Source organism: Tinamus guttatus, unplaced genomic scaffold, assembly GCF_059628265.1.
Source record: "Tinamus guttatus ecotype Peru unplaced genomic scaffold, ASM5962826v1 Tinamus_guttatus_pri_ptg000188l, whole genome shotgun sequence".
Lineage (NCBI taxonomy): Eukaryota > Metazoa > Chordata > Aves > Tinamiformes > Tinamidae > Tinamus > Tinamus guttatus.
Window position 1 is genome coordinate 1755925 of NW_028288722.1, and position 21313 is coordinate 1777237.

General features: G+C 42.7%; 1 protein-coding gene across 1 annotated transcript in view; it reads left to right on the plus strand.

Annotated features, from left to right (window-relative positions):
• The first annotated feature begins 1576 nt into the window (after positions 1-1576).
• The window catches only part of TBCD (tubulin folding cofactor D), a 111324-nt gene continuing 91587 nt past the window's right edge, over positions 1577-21313 (plus strand). The window contains exons 1-8 of the mRNA XM_088523440.1: positions 1577-1769; positions 5335-5385; positions 5569-5666; positions 6743-6844; positions 8207-8350; positions 9142-9197; positions 11937-12069; positions 20253-20298. Of these exons, the coding sequence (XP_088379566.1) occupies positions 1577-1769; positions 5335-5385; positions 5569-5666; positions 6743-6844; positions 8207-8350; positions 9142-9197; positions 11937-12069; positions 20253-20298 (823 nt within the window). The remainder of the gene's footprint in view (positions 1770-5334; positions 5386-5568; positions 5667-6742; positions 6845-8206; positions 8351-9141; positions 9198-11936; positions 12070-20252; positions 20299-21313) is intronic.

The following is a 21313-nucleotide window of genomic DNA, read 5'->3' on the forward strand; positions in this document are numbered from 1 at the left end:
TCCAAAATTTGATTCAGATTCTATGAATCTGGAAATGAAAACCTTCTCGTTATCTGAAGAAGAGTAGATTGGGCCCTTGGGACTGCACTTTGCAAGCATGTATCATAGAATCACAGAATGCTTAATAATAGCATTTATTATATTTTTTGTACTTAATTTAACAAAATTTTCTTAATAGTAGCATATCAGAGCTATGGTAAGATATATTAGTAGGTTATGCTCTGATAGTAATATATATTTAAATGACTTTGTAAAATATAGCAGAGGAGAGTGACTTAGCTCTCTGATGGCAAAGAAGCGTCTAATACTGCTGCAGTACTGACTTGCACTTGATTTTATTTTCAGTTCTATTTTATTTCAGAAAATAATCTGCTAGGCATAACTAGTCTGCTCTACTACTGCTGGCTTATTGAAGGAACAATGTAGAAGTGAAGGGGTTTATTTTTTTAATATTCCTGTTTGCTTTATTTTTACAGAAAAAAAAAAGGCAATGAGAATTTGGGCCGGAAAAACACATGACAAATATATTGACATACCAGTGCTGTACATTAACATTACATTAAGGAGTGTACATTAACAAAAACTAACTTTTTAATGGAAGAAAGTAGGAGGTAAAGAAAGTAAATACAAGTGTGGTCCTGCAAAGGCTTGTGTGACTTGGAAAATCCAAATTAGACTGACTGCACCTGTGTCCTTCTGCTTTGCATGGTTGTAAAGCCCAATACCTAAAAAGTTATATTCAAAATGCTCAAATGTTTAGACTTCTTTTTCCAGCTTTACATGGTATTATTGTGATAAACAGTATCTTGAAATTAGTGTTATTCCAAGGAGATTGATTACAGCAGACACTAAAACAGCTTTTTTGTTTGCTACTCTGTAAAAGGTTTCCTTTAAAGCTTGTATTTATAACATGTATTCAATTTGAATTTAATTCTGTGTAAACATAATACAGATAGTTGTTTGGGTTTTTTTTCTTTGAATTTGGGCCACAATGTGGTGAATTTGTCAGCCTATGCTTGTGACACTGGGTATTGTAATAGCAGAAAAGCAGGGTGATGGTGCTAGGATCCAGCTGACGGCTGGCAGATCCAGGCCTGGCGAAAGGGTGAAGAGCCTGAACACTTTTAATTTCTTATTTACTTTATTTATTTATTAAGGGGAGCGCCAACCCTGGGAGCGCCTCCCTGTCAAACGCAGTATCCGCCCTGCCAAGGCCCCGCGCCTCAGCCGCTCCCGCCGCGCGCAGGGGCGGAGCCGCCGCCGCCGCAGTCTTTGGGCCCGTGCGGCGCCCCGTAGAAGGCGGCTCCGGCGGGAGGCGCGCGGGAGGGCAGCGGCCGTTGCCACGGTAATGACGGGGGGTCCCCGCGCCCCCGGTTGACCCTCCCTCCCCCTCTCCGCCCTCTCCGGTGGCCCCGGCAGCGCCGCGGGGCGGGGGAGTGGGGGAGGGGCGCGGCGGGCCGCATGGCGGCGGGCGGGGCCGGGCCGGGAGGCGCCTCGGGGGGGCGCGGCGGGGGCTGCCCCGCGGCCGGGACCGTCCGTGACCCGCGCGGTGCCGCCGGCAGGGCCCGCCGCGGACATGGCGCTCGGCGAGGCGGAGGGCGGCAGCCGCGAGGAGGAGGCGAGCGGGAGCCTGGAGCCGGACGCCGTCGCGCGGGGGAACATCCTGGAGAGCTTCACGGAGAGCCACGAGGTGCGGGAGCTCCTCGGCGGCCTCCGCGCCGCCCACGGGGACCCGTCCGCCCGCGAGGTGATCGTGGAGAAGTTCGTCGGTGAGCGCTGCGCGGCCTCGGTGCGGGACGGGGGCCGCGGGTCCAGCGGGGAGCAGGGCTCGGGCTTTAGTGACTGCTCATTTAGCCACATGTGTGTATGTGTTTACCTTGATTCGTTTTCCAGGTGTATACTCTGTGCCGACACGGTAGGTAAAACTCAGGTCTTGGATTTAAGGAAACTGAATTTTGAAGCTTGCTTAGCCAGCCATTTCCTGTGCAACTTCAGGCAATGTTAATTCAGGGAAGGTTTCCAGGAGTGCGTGTAAATCACAGGCAAACAGCTCAGCGTGCAGAAGGTAGAAGGCCGGCCTGATTACCTTCAAGAAGAGCTTATTATCTGCAGCTTGTGTAGACTTTGACTATAAGTACAGCCCTACAGTGCTTCTGAGAAGCAAGCAGTTGTTTGTGATTCTGTGATCCGTTCAGTGCGCAAAAAGTCGGATTTAGAAGCTCTTGCAGAGCCAAGTGCTGGGACTGAACGTAGAAGTTTATCAGCTGTCAAAAGTTTCAGCTGTTCAAAAGTCCACAAAGGTGATTGAGGACCAAACTGAGACACACTGTTCAATAGAACTAGTAAATACTATGGTAAGTGTTAAAGTTGTGCGAGCAGAGGAGGAAGAAGGAAGAGTATATTTTTTTGTTATTTGCGTGTCTTTATCAAATTCAGTATCTAACTGCTTGCTAGATATACGTATGCTTAATATTTTACGATTGCAATTTACTATTATGGATTTTACATTTCATAGAAAAATATAAAAAGTAGTGGGCAGCATTCTTCATGCACTCTGAACAGAGGCAGCTCAGATGTGGCTGAGTAGTCCTGATCTTGTGTTGTGTGGCAGAGGCTCTGTGAGCACCAGGCTCCAGCTCCAGGACTTTGGCTGTTACCATCCCTACAGAACAGTGTCCTGGGTTGTTAGGCTGCTAGACCGTTCTCCTGTGGAACGACTGCGACATCCTGGCCAGCTAATTTGCAAAAATTCATTCAGAGTTTTGTGTATTTACAAAGCAAATTGTTTTGAATGGATTAGCATTTTGAAAATACTTTTGCAAAAATTGTGATGTTACAAAAACTTTTTGTCGACAAAAAAAAATATAGTGCTGCGCTCTCTGTTTTCACCAAAAAGAAATGAGCTAAGCAAATGATAAACCAAAGTGCCCCATGTCTAGAAATCTGACTTTGCCAAGGTTATTGGGTTGTAGTATAAATTCTAGCAGGAAATAGCCTCCGAAGTGCAGCTGACTGGAACTACAAAGCAATTCATAGACAGATTGCACAGGAATAAGGAAATGTGGAGGCAAAGTTGTTATATCTGCTGTTTGCGATCCAGTGTGGAGGAACTTCTTTCTCTCTTGCCTTTTCGAGGATAAAAAGGCCCGGAAGATCAAGAGTTGTAGATCTGAGGAAAAGAGGCAGCCAGTGCTGTGAATGGAAGTATCTGGTCTGGGTATTATCGCAGTCACGACATTCCCCTGCTACCACTTTACTGTCCATGGTTTTGGAATTGGATTGCTGATTTTTCAATACATTGTTCCGCTAACTTGTGATAATTATTAATCTGTCCTGTATCCGTGAATATTTAACCCATCAGGAGTTATCTGAGGAAGTTAACAGTGAACACATGACTGCCTATAAAGAAGTAGCAGTAACGCTCATATGTATGTTGATTCTTCAGTATTGTAGGTAGAAAGGCAGAATTTGATGGGATAGCAAAGTGTTTTCTAAAAAATCTCATGCCCTGCGAAGCCTTGTGTGCTTGTGGCGCTGATGATCCTGCCGTGCCTCACATCATATATACAGTCTCTGGGTATTTACCCTGTCTGTGTTTCTGATCTACCTGCATGCATCTCTCTTCTGTGTCACTAACAGGAAAATTCCTTGGCTAGCCACTGAAATGCTATCTTTGAGATTTCCTGGGAGCATCTCCTTTGAAAATGGGGGTTTATGACTCTATAATCCCAATGAGAAGCACATGTCATTGCCCAGCTAATATACACGTGTGTGTGCATGTGTGTGTACATGCACACACACAACTCTGGCACGGTACGAATTATTCAGTATCTGCTTGTAAGATTTAGTGTCATAAGGCATCATTTCATACTTCATGGGCTAAAGAGGATGTCCCAAACATGATAACAGAATAAGTGGGTGTATGAATATGCTGTTGAAGGTTAGGAAGTAGCTTAGTCTGCGTGCAAATTAGTAATGGCCAATTACAGAGGATTTTAGCACAGATCTTTGAAGCCATCTCAAAAGTCTGTGGTGTTCAACTTTTTAATCTACTAGCATAGTTTTGTAGGGAAATTTAGGAAGATCCCTTTTTTCTGAAGTAATAACATTACAAAAACTTTCATTTAGTTTCTTCAATCAACATTTTGTTTTGGGGTCTTATTCCAGATTTCTGGTTGAAAGCTCTTGCTGTGAGCATAGCGGCCCTTCTCGCATTTTCTAGTTCCATTATTCGTGAGTGGTTTAAGATATCATTAATTTCATGGGAAAGTTCATGGTAATTAGGAGCTGAAGCTTCATCTCCTGATAGTAAACAACACCTTGTAGACCCAGCAGAGCCATGTAGGCTGGCACAAGGATGCCCTTGGGCTGGCTGGTGCCTAGAAAGCAGTCCTGCAGTGTGGTGCAGTGGTCGGACATAGCTCTGTTGAACTTGTGTTTTAAATCTAATTCTGTGATCAAGACGAGAAGAGTAAAAGGGTTAGAAAGGAAAATTGTTGGGAGAAACAAATGCAGGAAAAGGAAAGTTTTAGAATATATTTAATTTGAAGTAAAAAGACATTTTCTGACTAAATATCTAAAAGGTTCCAGGTAATCATCAGTGTTATTTTATAACTGTGTTAACACTGGGTGTTTTATAATCTCTTCTGAAAACTAACTTTTATTTCTGTAGCTACTTTGCATTCACACCTCCTGTATCTTGTTTGGATGCAGGTCCTTAAATACGTCCTCAGCGTGGGAAAGAAGATACGCTTGTGGTGGCACTGTGGGTATCTGCAGGGACTTTTTCCCTGGCTGCATTAGCCTCAGGGTTGCTGCACTTCTTGCTGTTTAGGTCTTGTTGTGTATCTGTAAGAAGAGTTAGTTACTTGATGTGTTAACCTGTGGAATAGTGGGTAGAAGTTAAGTGGGAGTTGGGATGTTCAGGGAGCAGAAGTGAACAGCGGGGCAGAGTGGTGCTGGGAGGCCGAGGGGTAGCAGGTAGCAGTGCAGCGTGGACTGGCTTGCAGAGATGGAAAACAAGAAGCTGAGGGGCTGCCGGTTTCGTGTGGCTGAGGTTTGTCCACAGCAGTGAGAGAAACTCCTGGAAGGGAGTGTGGGATTCAGGCCCGGGAAGTGGCTGTGCTTTAGGAGCAGACAGGCTGTACAGTTACCCTGCCTTCTCTGGAGTCTTCTTACTTTGGACCTCGTTTGCACGTGGTGGCAACACTTCGCTTTAGGCTCCTGAAATTTTGCTCTAAAGCTATCTAGAATCAGAGGTGTCTCTCACAATTAATGCTGTTAGTAACCTCTAATTTGAATAGATTTTTTCACAAATATCTTTTCCCTTTTCAGTTATAATGGACAAGTACCAGGAGCAGCCTCACCTGTTGGATCGACACTTAGGTAGAAATCTCTTTAAATTTATTGTTTCTGTATGTATCTGTTGAGCTAGAAAAATCTGTAGTTTCATTTCAAATTTGCTGTAGCTGGTGTTACATATACGACTGTCACCTCCTTCTTTTATAGTAAAAGTATGAGCAGTTCAGAGCTACTCTATGTAGTCTCACTTTTTTTTTCTCTCATCAGAGTGGATGATGAATTCATTGTTGGATATAGTACGGGACACTGAATCTCCTCCCCCGCTAATCCACTTGGCTTTTAAATTCCTTTACATCATTACAAAGGTAAAAAAAAAAGAAATTCAATATTCTCTAATTAAAAGTGCACAAGTTTGCTGTATTATCTTTGTCGCTTAAATAATTTTAGCAATATTTTACTTTTTTAAAAACAGTAAAAAAAAATTATCAGAGTACTGCAATGAAACACAGAGTTGAAAGAGGGCCAAGAGGGACATGGAGCTTCTAGAGAGAGTCCAGCGGAGAGCGACAGAGATGATTAAGGGACTGGAGCATCTGTTGTATGAGGAAGGATGGAGTGAGTGGAGCCTGTTTAGCCTGGAGAAGAGAAGGCTGAGAGGGGATCTGATTAACATGTGAGGGGAGAATGCAGGGAGGATGGGACCAGGCTCTTCTTGGTGGTGGCCAGTGACAGGACAAGGGGTAACGGGTACAAGTTGAAACCCAGGCAGTTGCACCTCCATATGAGGAAGAACTTATTTCCCGTGAGGGTGCCAGAGCCCTGGCACAGGCTGCCCAGAGAGGCTGTGAAGGCTCCTTCTCTGGAGATCTCCAAACACGCCTGGATGCCACCCTGTGCCACATGCTCTGGGTGTCCCTGCTGGGGCAGGGGATTGGACTGGATGATCTTGAGAGGAAAAAGCAATGAAAAAATGCAGACACTGGGATGCTGAGTGATTAAAATGACTGTCATAATGTTTTTTATATGCATATTTATGGAAAATACATGGAGTGTGTGTGTGCATGTATGTATATCTATATATGGAAAGTATAATTAAAATAGAGATAGACTGTACAATTATATAATGGTTCAACAAAGCTTTTCAGTGGTCTGTGCCAAAAGTAAATGTAAATATGCCTTGAGCAGGAGCCGATTATCTATTGAGCCAGTTTTGGGGTGTTTGTTTTAAAGTTTTAAAACAAACAAACAAAAAGCTTCCTTTCATTCTTATTAAGCATGTAACAACTTAAAGACCTTGGACACATTTAAAAAATGAATTCATATTCTTATGGTTCTTGATACAAGGAAATTACAGAAGAAGCTCCTCAAGGCTCTTTTCTTTTCCTTCCATCCTTGAAGATGGCATATGGCTTACTAACTTGTGGTACTGTTTCTTTTGTAGGTGAGAGGGTACAAATCTTTCCTCCCAAAGTTTCCTCATGAAGTAGGTGATCTACAGCCTGTTTTGGATATGCTTGCAGAACAGAATCCAAAAGACTGTGAGGTGAGAACTCAATGTGCTTTCTGTTTGCTCTTACATTTCCTATGAAATTTTGCAAAATTCTGGGGCAGGGGGAAGATAACTGGATAGTTGGATTTAATATTGAAGTCACCTGTCAGAAAAGAAACAGTGTGTTATTGGGGGAGAGATCTTGTGTTTTTTTTCCTTTGTTAGATGTGTTCTACAGATTTAGATACAAAGAGGTGTAAGTGGAAGTGAAATTTGTATTGAGGGAAGAAATTAGTATAAGCAACAGTAAAAAGAATGGCAGCAAAAGATACTGAATTTCTGGAAGGTGTAACTGAAAAATATCTTTCTACTATGGATAGTGTTCAGTGGTTATATTAATTTAGCTTGAAGTTGTGGAAGTAAAATCACAGAAAACAGCAGTTTACTTTTGAGATCTCCGTTCCTGTTTCTTCATATCAGCAGGACACATTTTTAAAAGCATTGGGTTTTCAAATATGATAGGACATCTCCTCTTTTGAGGAATAAATGTGTGCAGGAAATGAGGAAGATGCTTTGTTTTTCTTGTTCAGTTTCATAATTTGTCCCCTCCACTCCTGTGCCTCTGTTCAGATGTTTTTCCCCTTCTCATTTTGAAAGAAAAGAGGTGAAAGTTGGGGAAAATTGAATAGTTTGGGCATGGATTTTTGCCTTTTGTAACATACTTTTTGCATGTGAAGAAATAACGTAGAATTTCAAATTTTCTGCTACCTATTTGTAAAAACAATGCAATACGATTTCATCAGCTACTCTGCTTATTTAAGCTTTATTTCTCTGAGGATGTTCTGGGCAAGAATTATGATTGGCAAAAAAATTTAGGTAAAGTCTTTTTAGAGATGGATTGTGATACCATATTTCATACTATTGTATTAGGAAAAGTACAATTTCTTGGAGGCTTATTGAGATGGATGTTTAAGAGGACTTCCACAAAACTAGTGTCATCCGTTTTTCTTACAGCTATCCGTGTAACAGCTATTCCTTTTATGCACTGAGAGCATCGATTTAAGACGTCTTAGCTTTTCTGGTGAAACCCTATCTGAGAAGCTCCATAAAAGTTTCATCCTGTCCGTCTGTCTCTAGACTGTTTTTTCGATAGCCCATGAAAACACTAAGTGAGAAGTGAGAAAGAACAAGATACTTCTAGGTCCAAGGGGAGCATCCCTTGTTCCAGTTTGCCTGTTTGGGATCTCTTGCACTTCTGTCTCCTTTGGTGTTTCAGAATATTCGGACTTAGTTTTCTCTTTGCCTTCTTGATTTAAAAGCTCCTTGGAACTAGTCGCAGGGCTGTGCTCCAGGCCATTTAGCTGCAGTACATTCTAGGATACGGAGTGTGTATTTTATTTTACCATTCTTGTCCAGACTTGGGAGACTCGCTACATGCTTTTATTATGGCTCTCCATGATATGCTTGATTCCATTTGATCTGGCCCGTTTCGATGGAAATCTTTCTGAAGAAGGGGATGCTCGAGTGCCAACAATGGATCGTATCCTCAAAATAGCAAAGGTAAGTATAATGCATCCCATAATGCATTCAAACCTGTGACTTTTTTTTTTTTTTTTTCAGGGTTAATCTTTCAGTATAGAATAAAATGCCCTGTTTTCAAATAATATTTAAGGCAATTTTCTGTATCTAATCTGTAAAGCTTTTTTTCCATAGCTTTAATGTCAGGTGAGGCTCTTTTTTTTTTTTTTTTTTTTTTTTTTTTTTTTCCTTAAAGTAACAAACTATCTTCTTTTATGACTATCTGGTATGAATGCATGGTTTTTACTATATGTTTACTACTGTAAAATCTTCTAAAATGAAAATACTAGCTGGTTTTCCTGAAAACCAAATTTTATGATTTATAGAGGTAATTACCATTTGATCAGGATGAGCAGCTCTGAGAAGCTGGGAATGCATGAAAAATTTTTGGTGAAGATACAAAACTTTCAGTGAGCATAAACAGAAATGGCTAATTTGTGGTTTATTTTTATCTTAAAGAACTTAATACACACATATACCTGAACCACCTCTCCTTCTCACAGTAGCAGCTCTTAGGTGACTCTTCACTTGTAGACATGTGCTAGCCCAAAAACAGCTGTAACTTAAGATTTCGGTAAATGCAAAAGTTTTCTCAAAGACACTGGAAGCAAGACTGTTGTCTGGGATGTGGTTTGTTAAGTAGAATATTTAATTTTGTTCTGTTTTAGGCTTAGTATCATGTTTGTAAGCATTTCATGCACTAAGTCGTTATGTAGCTGCATTATTAAATCTGCACATGTGAACTTTGATGCTTTTTTTTCTTTTTCTTTTAGTGTTACTTGGTTGTCAGTGATAAGGCTCGTGATGCAGCTGCTGTACTGGTTTCAAAGTAAGTCTCTTGTGCTTCGTTTGGAGTCTGACAGTAGCACTAATGATGGTGTTGGCAGAGCTGAAAGCTTGGCAATTGTTTGTGAGGTGCTAAACTTGCAAATAGTCTACTTGTCATTGAGAATGTTAGATTTTCTTCTGTTTACCAACAAAACAGGTGTGATCACAGTAATAGTTTACTGCTGACAGAATAATCAGAGTTCAGAGTGTTTTCCCTGGTTTTGAAGGACTTAGAAAAGAGCACACCATGAGTGCCTAGTTGAGGCTGGAAGGGACCTCTGGAGGTGATGTAGTCCAACCTGCTCAAGCAGGGACACTTCAAGTAGGTTGCCCAGGGCTGTGTCCATATGGTGTTTGGGTATCTGCAAGGATGGAGATTCTCTAAAATTACTCAGTTATGTGTTCAGACACCAAGAAACTTCCTTGTGGCTGAGGTGCTGTTTTTTCTGATTTTTTTTTTTCTACATCACTTCTGTAACTATGTTGCTAGGGTTATTATAAATTTGAAATAGTCATCTTCTAAATCTCCCATTTCCTAACATTTTAGGAATATTAGGAAGTTTAGAATTAGTGTGTTTTAGAAAATATAGTTAATTGCATTCATGGGAAAATATTACCTTGGCAGTTGGCTAGATTAGGCCGTTGGAATAAGTGAGAAGATGAGGTGTAAAGCAGTGGGGGACCAGGCCTTGAGTCTCACAGTGGTCATGAACTGTGACTTAGACCCCTTAGAAAATTTTTATATTGTACTGTTATTCATTCGTGATGCAAAGTAAATGATATAATGTATGATAAATGTATGAAAGTAAATGATAAAGGACCTGAAGTGTGATTAGTCAACATATCTTATTGCAGTATGATCTCTTGGAAAAGGACTTTAATCGGCGCGGTTCATGATTTCCCAATTTTCCCTTTTTTTGCCCCGTCCCGCCCTCTCCCGAGGCTCCGTGCTGGCCTGGCCGCCCTGCGCTCGCTGCAGCCGGTGTCCACTAGGGGGCTCTGCCAGGACAGTTTCGCCGATGCAGCTTTGGAGCAGACACTCCGTACGCTGCTTAAGACAGTAATAGGAGCAAAACTACTGTTTAGTTTAGATCTAGTTATTTATTGTCGTTGCTTAGTTAATGTGAAAACGCCTTTTTCAAAGAAGCCTAGTGCTTAAAACCCTGGAAAATAGAGGACCCAGGCCCTAGGCTCGAGTGCGCTTGAATTGCCTGCTCTTGTATCCGGGAGAAGCGCTCTGGTGAGCAGAGTGTAGAGGTGGGCTTGAGGTGACAGCCCTCTCCGTCCATCCTGCCAGTGAGGTGGGGAGGGAGCCGGGGCTGCTGGAGTCCTGCTCCTGGCACGGTCCAACTGCTCCGTTGAGTAGGAAACTCCCGAGGGAGAGAGTGAAAGAGAAGACAAAGGGGAAGTCTAGGTTCTGGTTCTTGCCCTAAGGAGTTTCTAAATTGTGTGGGGGGCGGAAATTAGGAACCACCAAAATCCAAGATTTGCCTTGTCCCAAGTCCTTCCCGTTTCATGATGCAGAGGAGCTGGAGTTCGTTCCATGGTTGTCCTCTTTGGTTGCTTGGGGACCTGGTGTCAGCAGGAGGAGGTTGGGCCTTTCCCTGTGGTGCTTCGTGCCCGGAGGCCTGGGCAGGTTTAACCCCTGAGAAGGGGTCTAGGCACCCATCACTGCTGCTACTGCCGGGCGCGCCTGCCAAAGGCAGCTCTGTCCTTGCTGCTCTCTCAAAGGGAAAAAAAATAAAGTAAAAAACCCCCTTAACCTGGCCCTCCTTCCTCATACTTACACTGCTGAGCAGAAGTAGTCATGGGCTTTGGCTCAAGTGATCCATGTCTGTCCACGCTGTCCTGCTTTTTCTGGATTTGGTATTCCTTGCTAACAAGCTCTTGGTGTAGCTCCCTATGTGAGCGGTCGGTGCTTGGAGGAAGCAGGTATGGGCTCTCTGCTTACCCTGTTTGTACAGCCTGGGGGCTGTATTTTGTAGCCTTTGCCATATACTGCTTGTTTCCTTTGATTATATTGAGAACAAAGTTCTAAGTTCAGGCTGGATCCCTCTGCTGGACCACAAACTTCAGGTGCTGAAGGATGGGCCCTAACTATGGCTTGACAGGCACTGCTGATGACTCCATTAAAGCATTTAGGGAGATAGTTTAACCATGATGAACCCTTTTGGTCCTCTGTAAGATGGATTAAAATACATCTTCTAACCCCTTCTGCCTGATAAGCAGTAAGTATTTGACCTTATCAAATATAAAAAAATAAAATAAATAATAAAAAAAAATCTGCTGTGGGTGATTGCTCTGAGTGGCCTTTGGAACAGATCCACGTGATACGTGTGGAGCGTGGATCTGTTACTGAGCAGATTGCAATTGCAGGACGGCTGTTCTTGTTGAGAATTATTGTGTATTTGTTTCAGCTTTTCACTAATTGTGATGGAAGTAATTTTATCTAGGAACTTTGTAAATTTTAAAGCTTTACAAATAGTGAGACACCTTTACAGTTCTAGTTAATAGTTTGGTATATTTATGAGTCAAATTTTGGATCAGAGCCTTGCTCACAAGCAGAAGGCCTAAACAGCTGATGTTTGAGCTATTTCCACCCCCAAAAGGTTTAGGAAAATGCCTAGGAGAATTCCCTCTGGGAGCTGCAACCAGTTTGGATAGTTGGAAAAATCAGAATTTAACTGAGAGTCGTGAACTTAGTAACTGCAGTGTTTTGTTTATGTTTTCCTTGTGACAGATTTATTGTCCGTCCTGATGTCCGGCAAAAACGGATGGCAGATTTTCTGGACTGGACCCTTTCAGTGTTATCTAAATCCTCCTTTCAGACCGTGCAGGGGACTGTCATCATAAACGGCATGCTCCAGGCCCTGGTAAATACTGCTTTTCCTTTAAAACATACGGGATTGTATTTATGGTTTTTTGGTTTGTTTTTGCTTCTTTTTTCCATTTGGTATTGCTATAGTACCACTCAGCACATAGTAAATGTACCGAGAGGCTCCTCGTTATTAAAAAAAAAAAAAAAAAAAAAAAAAAGTGATATAAAGCTTGAGTTTTCTCTGTAACACTTCTCAATGTAACCTCCACCTGTGCATGTTCTCTTTAAGCACACTTGTCATCAACAAATGCAATTTAGCAGTATCCATACTGACAACTTCAATAATGGTCAAAACAAGCTTTCAACATCTAATTTTATACATATATAGTAGTCATATCATAATTTTTTTTTGGCTTTGTACAAAACCCTTGAAAATTTAATAGGAACCACACAAATAGAAGTGTCTGGGCTGCCCTCTTTGGCTTCTCAGAGTGGATAGTCAAAATGTGAGAGAACTGTTTTGGCCATTCTTTTCCAGCTAAAATATTTGTTCCCAGAAATACGAAACGTACTAGATGGTGTCTTTGAGTAGGCTGAAAGAAATCACTATTTTTTGTGTTTTTCCTTGCTAGTCTGAATGGGTGCGTTTGTTTAATGCTGTTTACTGTGTGTAAAAGTTCATGACTCGAGCTGAATCCTTAGTTTGTGTTTTATGATTAATATACTACACAGGAGAATTTTTTTAATACATGAACTGCATGGTCATATAGTAGTAAGATCACACTGCTACATTCTAAAAATATGTTTATTTATAAATATCTATATTTTTATAAACATAATATTTTTATCATACAGTATTATAAGGCTAGTAATAGGAGGAGGGGAGATATTTCTTGTTGGTTTTGTTGCTGGGCCCAGCAGAGGGGTTGCAAGTGCTGCTCAGAGCGAGCGGCCGTGCACCGTCACGTGTTCACTGCCCTTGGTGGGAGTTTCTCTAGTTTGCATAAATGAGCAGCTCTTTCTAAATAACTGCTTTGAGGCCTTCTGTGCAGTGAGGTGCTAAGCACCAAAGCAAAGCTCTGAAAAAGAAGTGAGTGCGTGCGTGTGCGTGAGGGTGTTTTTGTTCACCAGCTCTTCCAGATCAGAAGCTGGGAGAAACTTTCTATATTTAGAATAACTTAGAACTTGCTGTTGAAGCAAGAGGAAGCGTTATTTGTATGCGTTGCAGTAGGTTTCAAAAGGCAGAGTGATGTTTCATCATTTTATTGTCAGATCTGGAAAGGAGGCTGAGTGTTTGCCGTTCGAGTGCATGATGAGACCTGCAGGATGTTTAATACATTAGTGTCATAATTCCTTTGACTTTGGCTTTGGCTCTATCCACCTGTTCATTAGTGCATACTAAGCGAAACAGGTGAATCCTGAACAAGTAGAATCGAAACTCGAACGTGATACAATATACCTGGAAGCTGCAGCCGGCCTGCTTGCTTTTGTGTGCTTTTATTTTCTTCCCCCTGGTCAGATAGGAGAATTTATTTATCGAACCAGTTTCAGTCGTGTCCTGGTGCTAGCGCTTCCTCTTCCAGGTGGTAGGTATGAGCAGGCTGAATTTTTAAAGCCTTTTCTTGCATTGAGTCCTGGATTATTTTAGTCTTGTTAGTACAATGCAAGCACAAATTGTATCATTAGAGATTTTTTTGGGGGGAAAAGATATATATGCAGGGATTTGTGTACCCAGCCGTGTTTAAGAGGAGTAGAAAATATTTATTTCAGGAGTTTAATGTTGAGGATTTTATAAAAATGTTTTTAATAGTTGCATGTTGTTAAAATATTTACCAAAACCAAAAGCAGTATTTAAAATAAAGAAAAATTTAGTATTGAATCGGAAGATTTTTAACAGCCCACATAGAAATGAAGTCAGTCATTGCTTACTGTATAAAGCAGGCCGTGTCCTTGTGACAGACAACTAAAATTTCTGCCAACAACTTTTAAAATCTTTAGCTAATTCCTCCAACAACTCTTTGCTTTAAGAGTCAAACTGTAGCCCTGCCTGGGTTTTTTGCTGCATGGGGGCACGCAGCCACTTTTGGGTCCCTGCTCAGAAAGGCAGGGCAGGGATGTGATACTGCCCTGAACAAGGGTGGAGGGGAAAAAAGTCCTGTCCTCTCCTCATTAGACCAATTTGCGGATTATGATTTTATGGTACTTATAGTCTGCAGGGAGGAAGGAGCTTGCAGTGAGGTGGCAGTGGCCAAAGTGCCTGAAAACGGCACGAAACCCCCGCATTTCAATGAACTGAAACTGCAGGTTGGGTGTGCGGCGAGCGGCGCTGCCCGGCTGCGCTTTGATCTGCCCCCGTGCGGCCCGGAGTCTGGGGGCCGGGACGGGATGGGACAGGATGGGACGGGACGGGCCGGGGCGGGCGGCGCTGCCGCTCCGCGCGAGCCCCAGCGCGGCGGCTCCCGTCCCAACACGCAGCCGCCGCCGCGCGCTCCCGTTCCGCCGGGGCGTTCTCCCTGCTGCTTCCCCCGTACACCTGTCGTGGGTAGTGCAGCCTTCCCCAGCAGGTGCCTGCGAGTTCCAGCTTCGCTTTTTCAAACTGCTGCTGCTTTTCTTGCAGCCCAAAAGAGTCGCGTTGCATTCGCTTTGCTCAAGCCCTTGGGTAGCTTGTGTGGCTTCCTAATTGAAAGGCTATAAATGCTGGATGGTGAAGAAATGGCCAACTTTTTCTCCAGCTTTTGTTTACTGGAAGGAAACATCTAGGCTGTTTCGAGAATCTGCATTTTAAATTCTCTTGGTCCGGAGGTTTGCTTTTAAACCTGCCATTATATCAAACAGCTTTTTAGTTATTGCCGCAGGGCGCAGCACTCCCAGTTCTTGCGTGACAGAGATGTCATCATGTTGAGGTAGCCCCGGGCATTGAAACTTATTAAACCTTATTTGTTTTATAAGTGATTCAGTATACAAGTGTGAGTAATAATTAAAAAAAAAAAAAAAATACAACGCCCTGCGCGGTGATCTGATGAAACTCGAGAGCCTTAAGAACAGGGCATTTCCCTGAGCTGTCTCTAATGCTTATGTAGCAATAGCTGCTTATGTAAATTTTGCTGCAGGGGAGAAAGAACTCTCCGAGTCTATTCTTCCAGACCCAGAGGCACAGAAATAGGACATTTCCAAACTGAGCGTTTCCTAAGTCTCCCCGTTTCTGGCATTCTCCAGTAATGTGCGATGTGGGGATTGTCTGTTGGCATTGGGGGGATTTATTTGTTTATTTGTTTTTGCTTTTTATTTTTCTGAGAAAGATGCTGTCGCTTCCTGGCTTTGTCCAGGTTGCACAAAAGCAGTGCGGGGGTAGGGAGAAGCAAGAGGCTTCTGCCCTTACCCCCGAAGATGTGGAGGCATGGACTGCTTTTTCCTACTCTGCATCTTTTCTTTCTCAGTGAGTAATCCAGTGTTGTGTTGTCACTGTTTTTTTTTTTCTTTTTCTTTTTTTTTTCTTTTTTTCCCCTTCTCATGAAAAAGTGCGGTGATTGTTCCAAGGTTCAGGATTACGGCTATCTTCAGGCTGCTTTTTTCTTCTTTTTCTCCCCTCTTGAAGCATTTCAAATCTGAGTATTCCTGCCCTGCTCTTGCTAAGACAGGCAGTAACCATTCTGGTCACTCTCCATGCATCATTCTGCACTTTTTGGGATTTCACCTGAGAAATAATGACAAGCATACAAAAGTTTACCTTTTCCTGCCTCCCGTTTCTCTGGTAGATTAACAATATTTAGTAAGAAGAGGGGGCCTTAATGCAGCTGCGTGGCCGCGGGAGGCCCATCCTTGGAGTTGGTTGTGCTGCCCGCGTGTCCTCCCGCTCCTGTCCCTGCGTCCTGCAGCAGGCAGGAATGGTCCAGAGCCTTCCCTGGGCCCCGTGGGCTGGTGACTACTAGGGGGTGCTCCAGAGTAACGAAAGGTCCCGTTTCCTTCTCTTCCCATGGCGCGGCCTCCCCTCGCTCGCTCACGACCGGAGGGTAAGGTCAGACCTGCGTCTCCGGCTCGGCAGGAAGACAGAGCTGCTCCCAGCGCGCCCGGCCGCCCTCCGTGCTGATTTGTGTAGCTTGGGGAGGGTGTCCCAGAGATGATCCTCGCTGATACCGCTCATAAAGGTCGGGGCTGTGCAGACAATTGGAAGGTGTGGTGCGTTTCTGCCGTGATTACTAAGAAACTAGGGTTTGTTTTCCTTGCACCATGCTATTTCTAAAGCAAAACCAGACTTGACAGTCGTCACTGCTTGCACACCGCTGATTTTCTCTAATTTGTAGGTGGCTTAATTATTTATAAGAGAGGGAGTTGCATACTTTTCAACAGGTTGGGTAGGTCGCTGTGTGCACGGTGTCCTCATTAAAGTGGGAAGACCGTGGCGCAACCCGAGTGCTCGGGGACTCCAGCAGACAGGCTCCTTACTTTCAGTCTTATTGGCTGTTGATGCTAAAATGTCTCTACAGGTGGCAAACCAAGCTTATTAACTATTTTGCTTGTATCAGATTTTGCTGAAATAAGTGTTCCTCGGATGTTTCCTTCCCTTCAAGGCAGGAAGTTTAAACTGAAGAGTCTCGTGCTGATTTGTTTTTTCTCCTCCTGTCTTTTTTGTTTTCTCTTCATTCCTGGTGGCGTTGTTCGTATGTGCCCTTCGCGTTCAGAATGACCTCTGTGTGCTGTGGGATTGCAGGCTTTTCCCAAGACAGTAACCTCACCTTGCGTGCGTGAGCTCCCGTAGCACGTGCTGGCAGAGCATACGTGACTGGCTTCTAGAGGCCAACGTCAGCTAAAGGGCTCCTTTTATTTCTCCTGGAGACTGTATCCAGTACGCCATGAGCTTGGCAAGTTAGGGATGGTGAACATTCCCGCATGCTGCTTTGACTTGCAGCCAAGTCATGAAAACTCGGCGTTTCTACATTAAAAAATGAAAAGTTCATGAGAGCTAGATTTTTTTGTTTTGATGAATATCTAAAGAGTAGGTTTCAGATTGGTTATTACCCGCTCACTTCTATAAATATATTTTTTTGGTAATAGTAGCTATTAAACTTTTATCTAATACAAAGAAATACCTAATGTATCACTTACCAAGACACTGATGAGCTGGTGGATTTAACCTGCCATGTACTTCAGTGGTTGTGAACAGAAGTTATCTTCTTTTAGATGTTCTTCATTTTCAGCTATGTTCATTCCAAAATCAGTAGGTAGCAGGTATTTTGTTTAACAAAGCCACGTAAATATTGGCTTCAAATCTTTTAAGTTTAGCTTTTAATTTATAACATGGTTGCTATAGCATACATCAGTTGATTTGCACTTCTCTTAAAAGCTTGCATTTTTAAGACTAAAACACTTAAATCCAGGGGTAAGGAAGGACATCTGAGCCAGGTACTCAACTCATCCAAAAAGGAAGTGGATACCTGTGACTTGTGTAGCTGCAGCTTTCAGATATTTGAAACTTTCATATATTTAATGTTTTTTATATGAAGAAAGGCTTGTATAGATAGATACATAAAGTCTATTCTTAATTCAGTTTATTATCTCTATTTTGAGCTCTCAAGTTACATAATGTAGAGCTGGTCTTATGTAGACCTTCAAAGCTGTCTTCTAAAAGTTGTCAGGGTTTTTGGAAGCGGTTAACGTCTGCTTACTGAATGACTGAAGCATGTAGGGAGGTATAGGCTTACAGTTTGGAGCAACCTTTTCCAGACTGCTTTGTTCTCTGAGAAAATAAGTAACTCGGATTTTTTTTTTTTTTTTTTTGAGTATTAACTGTTTTACAGAGCTGTTATGGTGTTTTTATCCTCTGAAAGTGTATTATTAAATACTTGATGCCTTTTTTGTGAGTGGTGGTTCTCTGTTGAAAAGCAGATCTGAAGATGGGTTGTGTAGTGAAACAGTGTAGGGAAAAGTGTGTTTCACCTTTTTTTTTTTTTTTTTTTTTTTTTTTTTTTTTTTTTTTTCTCAGAAAACATGATGCAGAGAAACATATGAGATGGAGTTGGCCAGCTTCACTCCTCTGCACTGGCTCGAGGGCGAGGAGTGTGCCGCCTTATTTCCCTTTAGAAAAGGGAAATGTCTTCTGAAGACATTTAGCTATTTCTTTTTTCTGTGTTTGATTTCCTGCTTGTGTGTTGGTTAACGTCTTCCCATGCCTTGCTCGGGAGACGATACCTCCTAGTTTTTCTTTCCCCGAGGAGTCAGGGCTAAATTCAAAGTTGGCCTCGAGGATGTGAAAACTGGAGGCAAATGGAGAAACACGTGGGAAGGTGCCAGAGCAGAGGAACTACAACACCCTGAGTGCTTCGGGGGCTCGGGGGCTGCATTCCTGCCGTGCAGGAGCTCCCAGACAGTCTATTGAGAAAATATCTGGGGGATGGACCCCAAATGCCGCACGCAAGGTGGGAGCGTTCCCGGAGCTGCGTGGAAAAGGTGCTGCCGCCGTGTGAGGAATTATCCCATGTTTTGTTTGACTGTGAAGGTAATCCTAGCAGTTCTGGGGCAGACTGTGTGTGCCCCAAGAACAGCGTTTGCTCTCGCCGAGGAGGAGCGCAGCCAGGCCCCGGCGGGCAGCAGCTCGCAGCAGGACACACCAGGGAAGGGAGCCTCACATTGCAGCAGCATGGCTAGACAAATAGAGGGGCACTTCAGATTTGTCAATTCTGCCAAACGTTTGCAAACTTTTAGTCTTGTTCTTCCGTGTTGGGCTGTTTTAGTACAAGTTTCAGTTTTCCTTTGCATCAGGGAGGTTTGGAAACACTGCTGTGGTACCTTGGAAAAAGCTATGGTATATTGGCACTATTTGTGTTGGTGCTTATTTATACTAGCAGTTTTTATAGGCCTGAAGTAGTTCTGTAGCATTTCTGCTTTGTAAATATATATATAAATTTTAAATCTGCCCTAGAATTGTGTAGTGACTGATGGAAAGTGTAAAAAATCTTAAACAATTCAGTATCTGTTCCCAAATGCGACTATACAGCTTTTAGTGTTGCTAGCCAGAAGCACTAATTTAGCATCCTAAAATGCAGTTTAGTAACTACATAAAATAGGTGCATAGCCCAGAGGTGTTTTTATTGCCTTTGTTGCTTTTAGCCACACCTGCAGTATCGGAGGCATCTGTGTAGTTGGTATTTGTGAGAAAGAACATATTTTTAAAGGCAAGTCTGAATTCTCATTTAAATCTTATGCAAGGTTCCTGGAAAGATTTTCTTCTGATGATACAAAGTTAAAGGAAAAATAAGTAGCTGAACACAGTAGTTTTGATGCCTAGTAAGAGAAGGGAGGAGGCTACTTCAACTAGGTAACGTGTTTATGTTGTGTTAATAGTGTGTGTTACTGCTTCATCTTCCTGGGATTTTTAACTGTAATTGTAAAATGGATTATGGAAGCTCTTTAAAAAGACTTGGGGTATTGAACCTTGCAAAGTCCCTCGCTGATGGAGGGATGTGTGCAGCGGGCTGGGAAGGGGGTAGCTTGGCTGAGCAGTGTGGGCTGCAGTGGGCCTGGGCTCCGGGCAGTGCCGTCCCGCAGGCCTTTGGAGCTCAATTTATCCCTGTTTTGCTGCTCCTAGAACCCAAGCAGGCAAGTTTGGTCCAGTTTGCTGTGGAATTTTCAACAGCTGTTAGAAGAACAGTGTAAAATACTGAGCCAGGCAGCCTTTGCCAAGTCTTGTGCTGCAAACTTGGTTCCCACAATAACCAAGGTCTCTCGTGCGTGTGCGAGTCCTGGCGGCGAGAGGGGCCAGGCAGGGTGCAGCCCCCTCGTTCCTCTCCCCTTATTCCGGTTCCACTGATTCTCTTTCTAGAGGTTCAAAGCAGCCTGGACTGGTTGAGATCATCGCTGCTGTGGTTGCACCTGCATGGAGCCTGTGTGACCAAGTGCTGAGCTGCGTGGCACGGGGAGCTGAGCTGGCTGAGGGCTCTTTATTTATTTATTTATTTATTTATTTTCTTTTGAGTGCTTGTTTGGGGGGGTAACTCAGCTCCTGAGGTGACTGCCATGATATGGAGGGAAGGGAAGGGCTGGCTGTGTAGCCTCGACTTGTATCCGCTTACAAAGAAGTCGTACTTACACCCTAGCACTTTCTTCTTTTAGTGCTATATAAATTAGTGAATGTTACATATTATTGCAAGAACATAAAAAGCTATTTTGTAACTATATCCATGATGCATATTCTGCTTTAGAATTTTTATAGTCTCACATTTCTTTTCCCTGTTCTGTTCACAGGCACAGTTATTTAAACATGGCAAAAGAGAAGATTGTTTACCGTATGGTAAGTCTGTGATTTTTCTGATTATTGTTTTTAAATCCATCCTAATAAAAATGGGAGGAGAAAGATTTACTAATAAAGAGAGCTGGTGTAAAGATTGAAATTGATAGGAAAATTATAAAGCATGAGAAATAAGAAAGAAAAAAGATGACAGAACTCATGGGACAGAAGGTGCATAGCGAAAACTTTAAAATGTGACAAACATTTTAAATAATAGACCATATATACTACTGCTGTTTGCAAAATGCTTGCAAAAAAGTTCAAGTTTTAACTGAAGCACAGGACTTCGGAAATCTGAAGATTCAAGAGCCTGCTGTGTAGCCAGGACCCTGCTGGAATGATACAATCTTATCCTTGGAATGGGAAAGAGATGATGATGGATACAGCTGGGGTGGACTGGCAGCAGCAAGAGGACATGCAATTTTCTGAATAGTGCAGTGGAAGTATATTCATCTCATAATGAATCCTAGGATATGGTTGGGAGTGCAAAATAACCATTTCCTTTTTACAGCTTTTTGATGGTCACAAAGTGAGGTAGGGATAGATGATGGTCAGTACCAAAACAATACAAAACATTCTGCCATTTTTTTTCCAAAACACCAAAAATGTGGTTTGTGTCATTGATAAGAATCAAACAAAGGCATAAACTCACTTTAAAATGATTATGGATTGACTTATGAGGAGGGGAAAAAAAAAAAACAATGGAAGGAGGTGGCTAGGGAATTGTTTTGATTTAAGAGAAGAAATTTTGTTGATCTTGAGTTGGGCAATGTACAGTTCTCGCAGATCCTGGGGATGATGGTGCAATGCTGCCTCTCCAAATGCCTGAGATGCGGATGGAGGTGGAGATAAGATAGTGAAGAGAAAGAGGAAAGAATGACAGATGGGTGTGCAGGCTGATCACGAGCAAATCTGAGCAACCGTGACAAAATATTGTCATAATTGATTTGAAAAAAAAAATAAAAGGCAGAAATTTTGGCTAATGACGTTAACCCTGTGGGTAAAATTAGATGTCTTG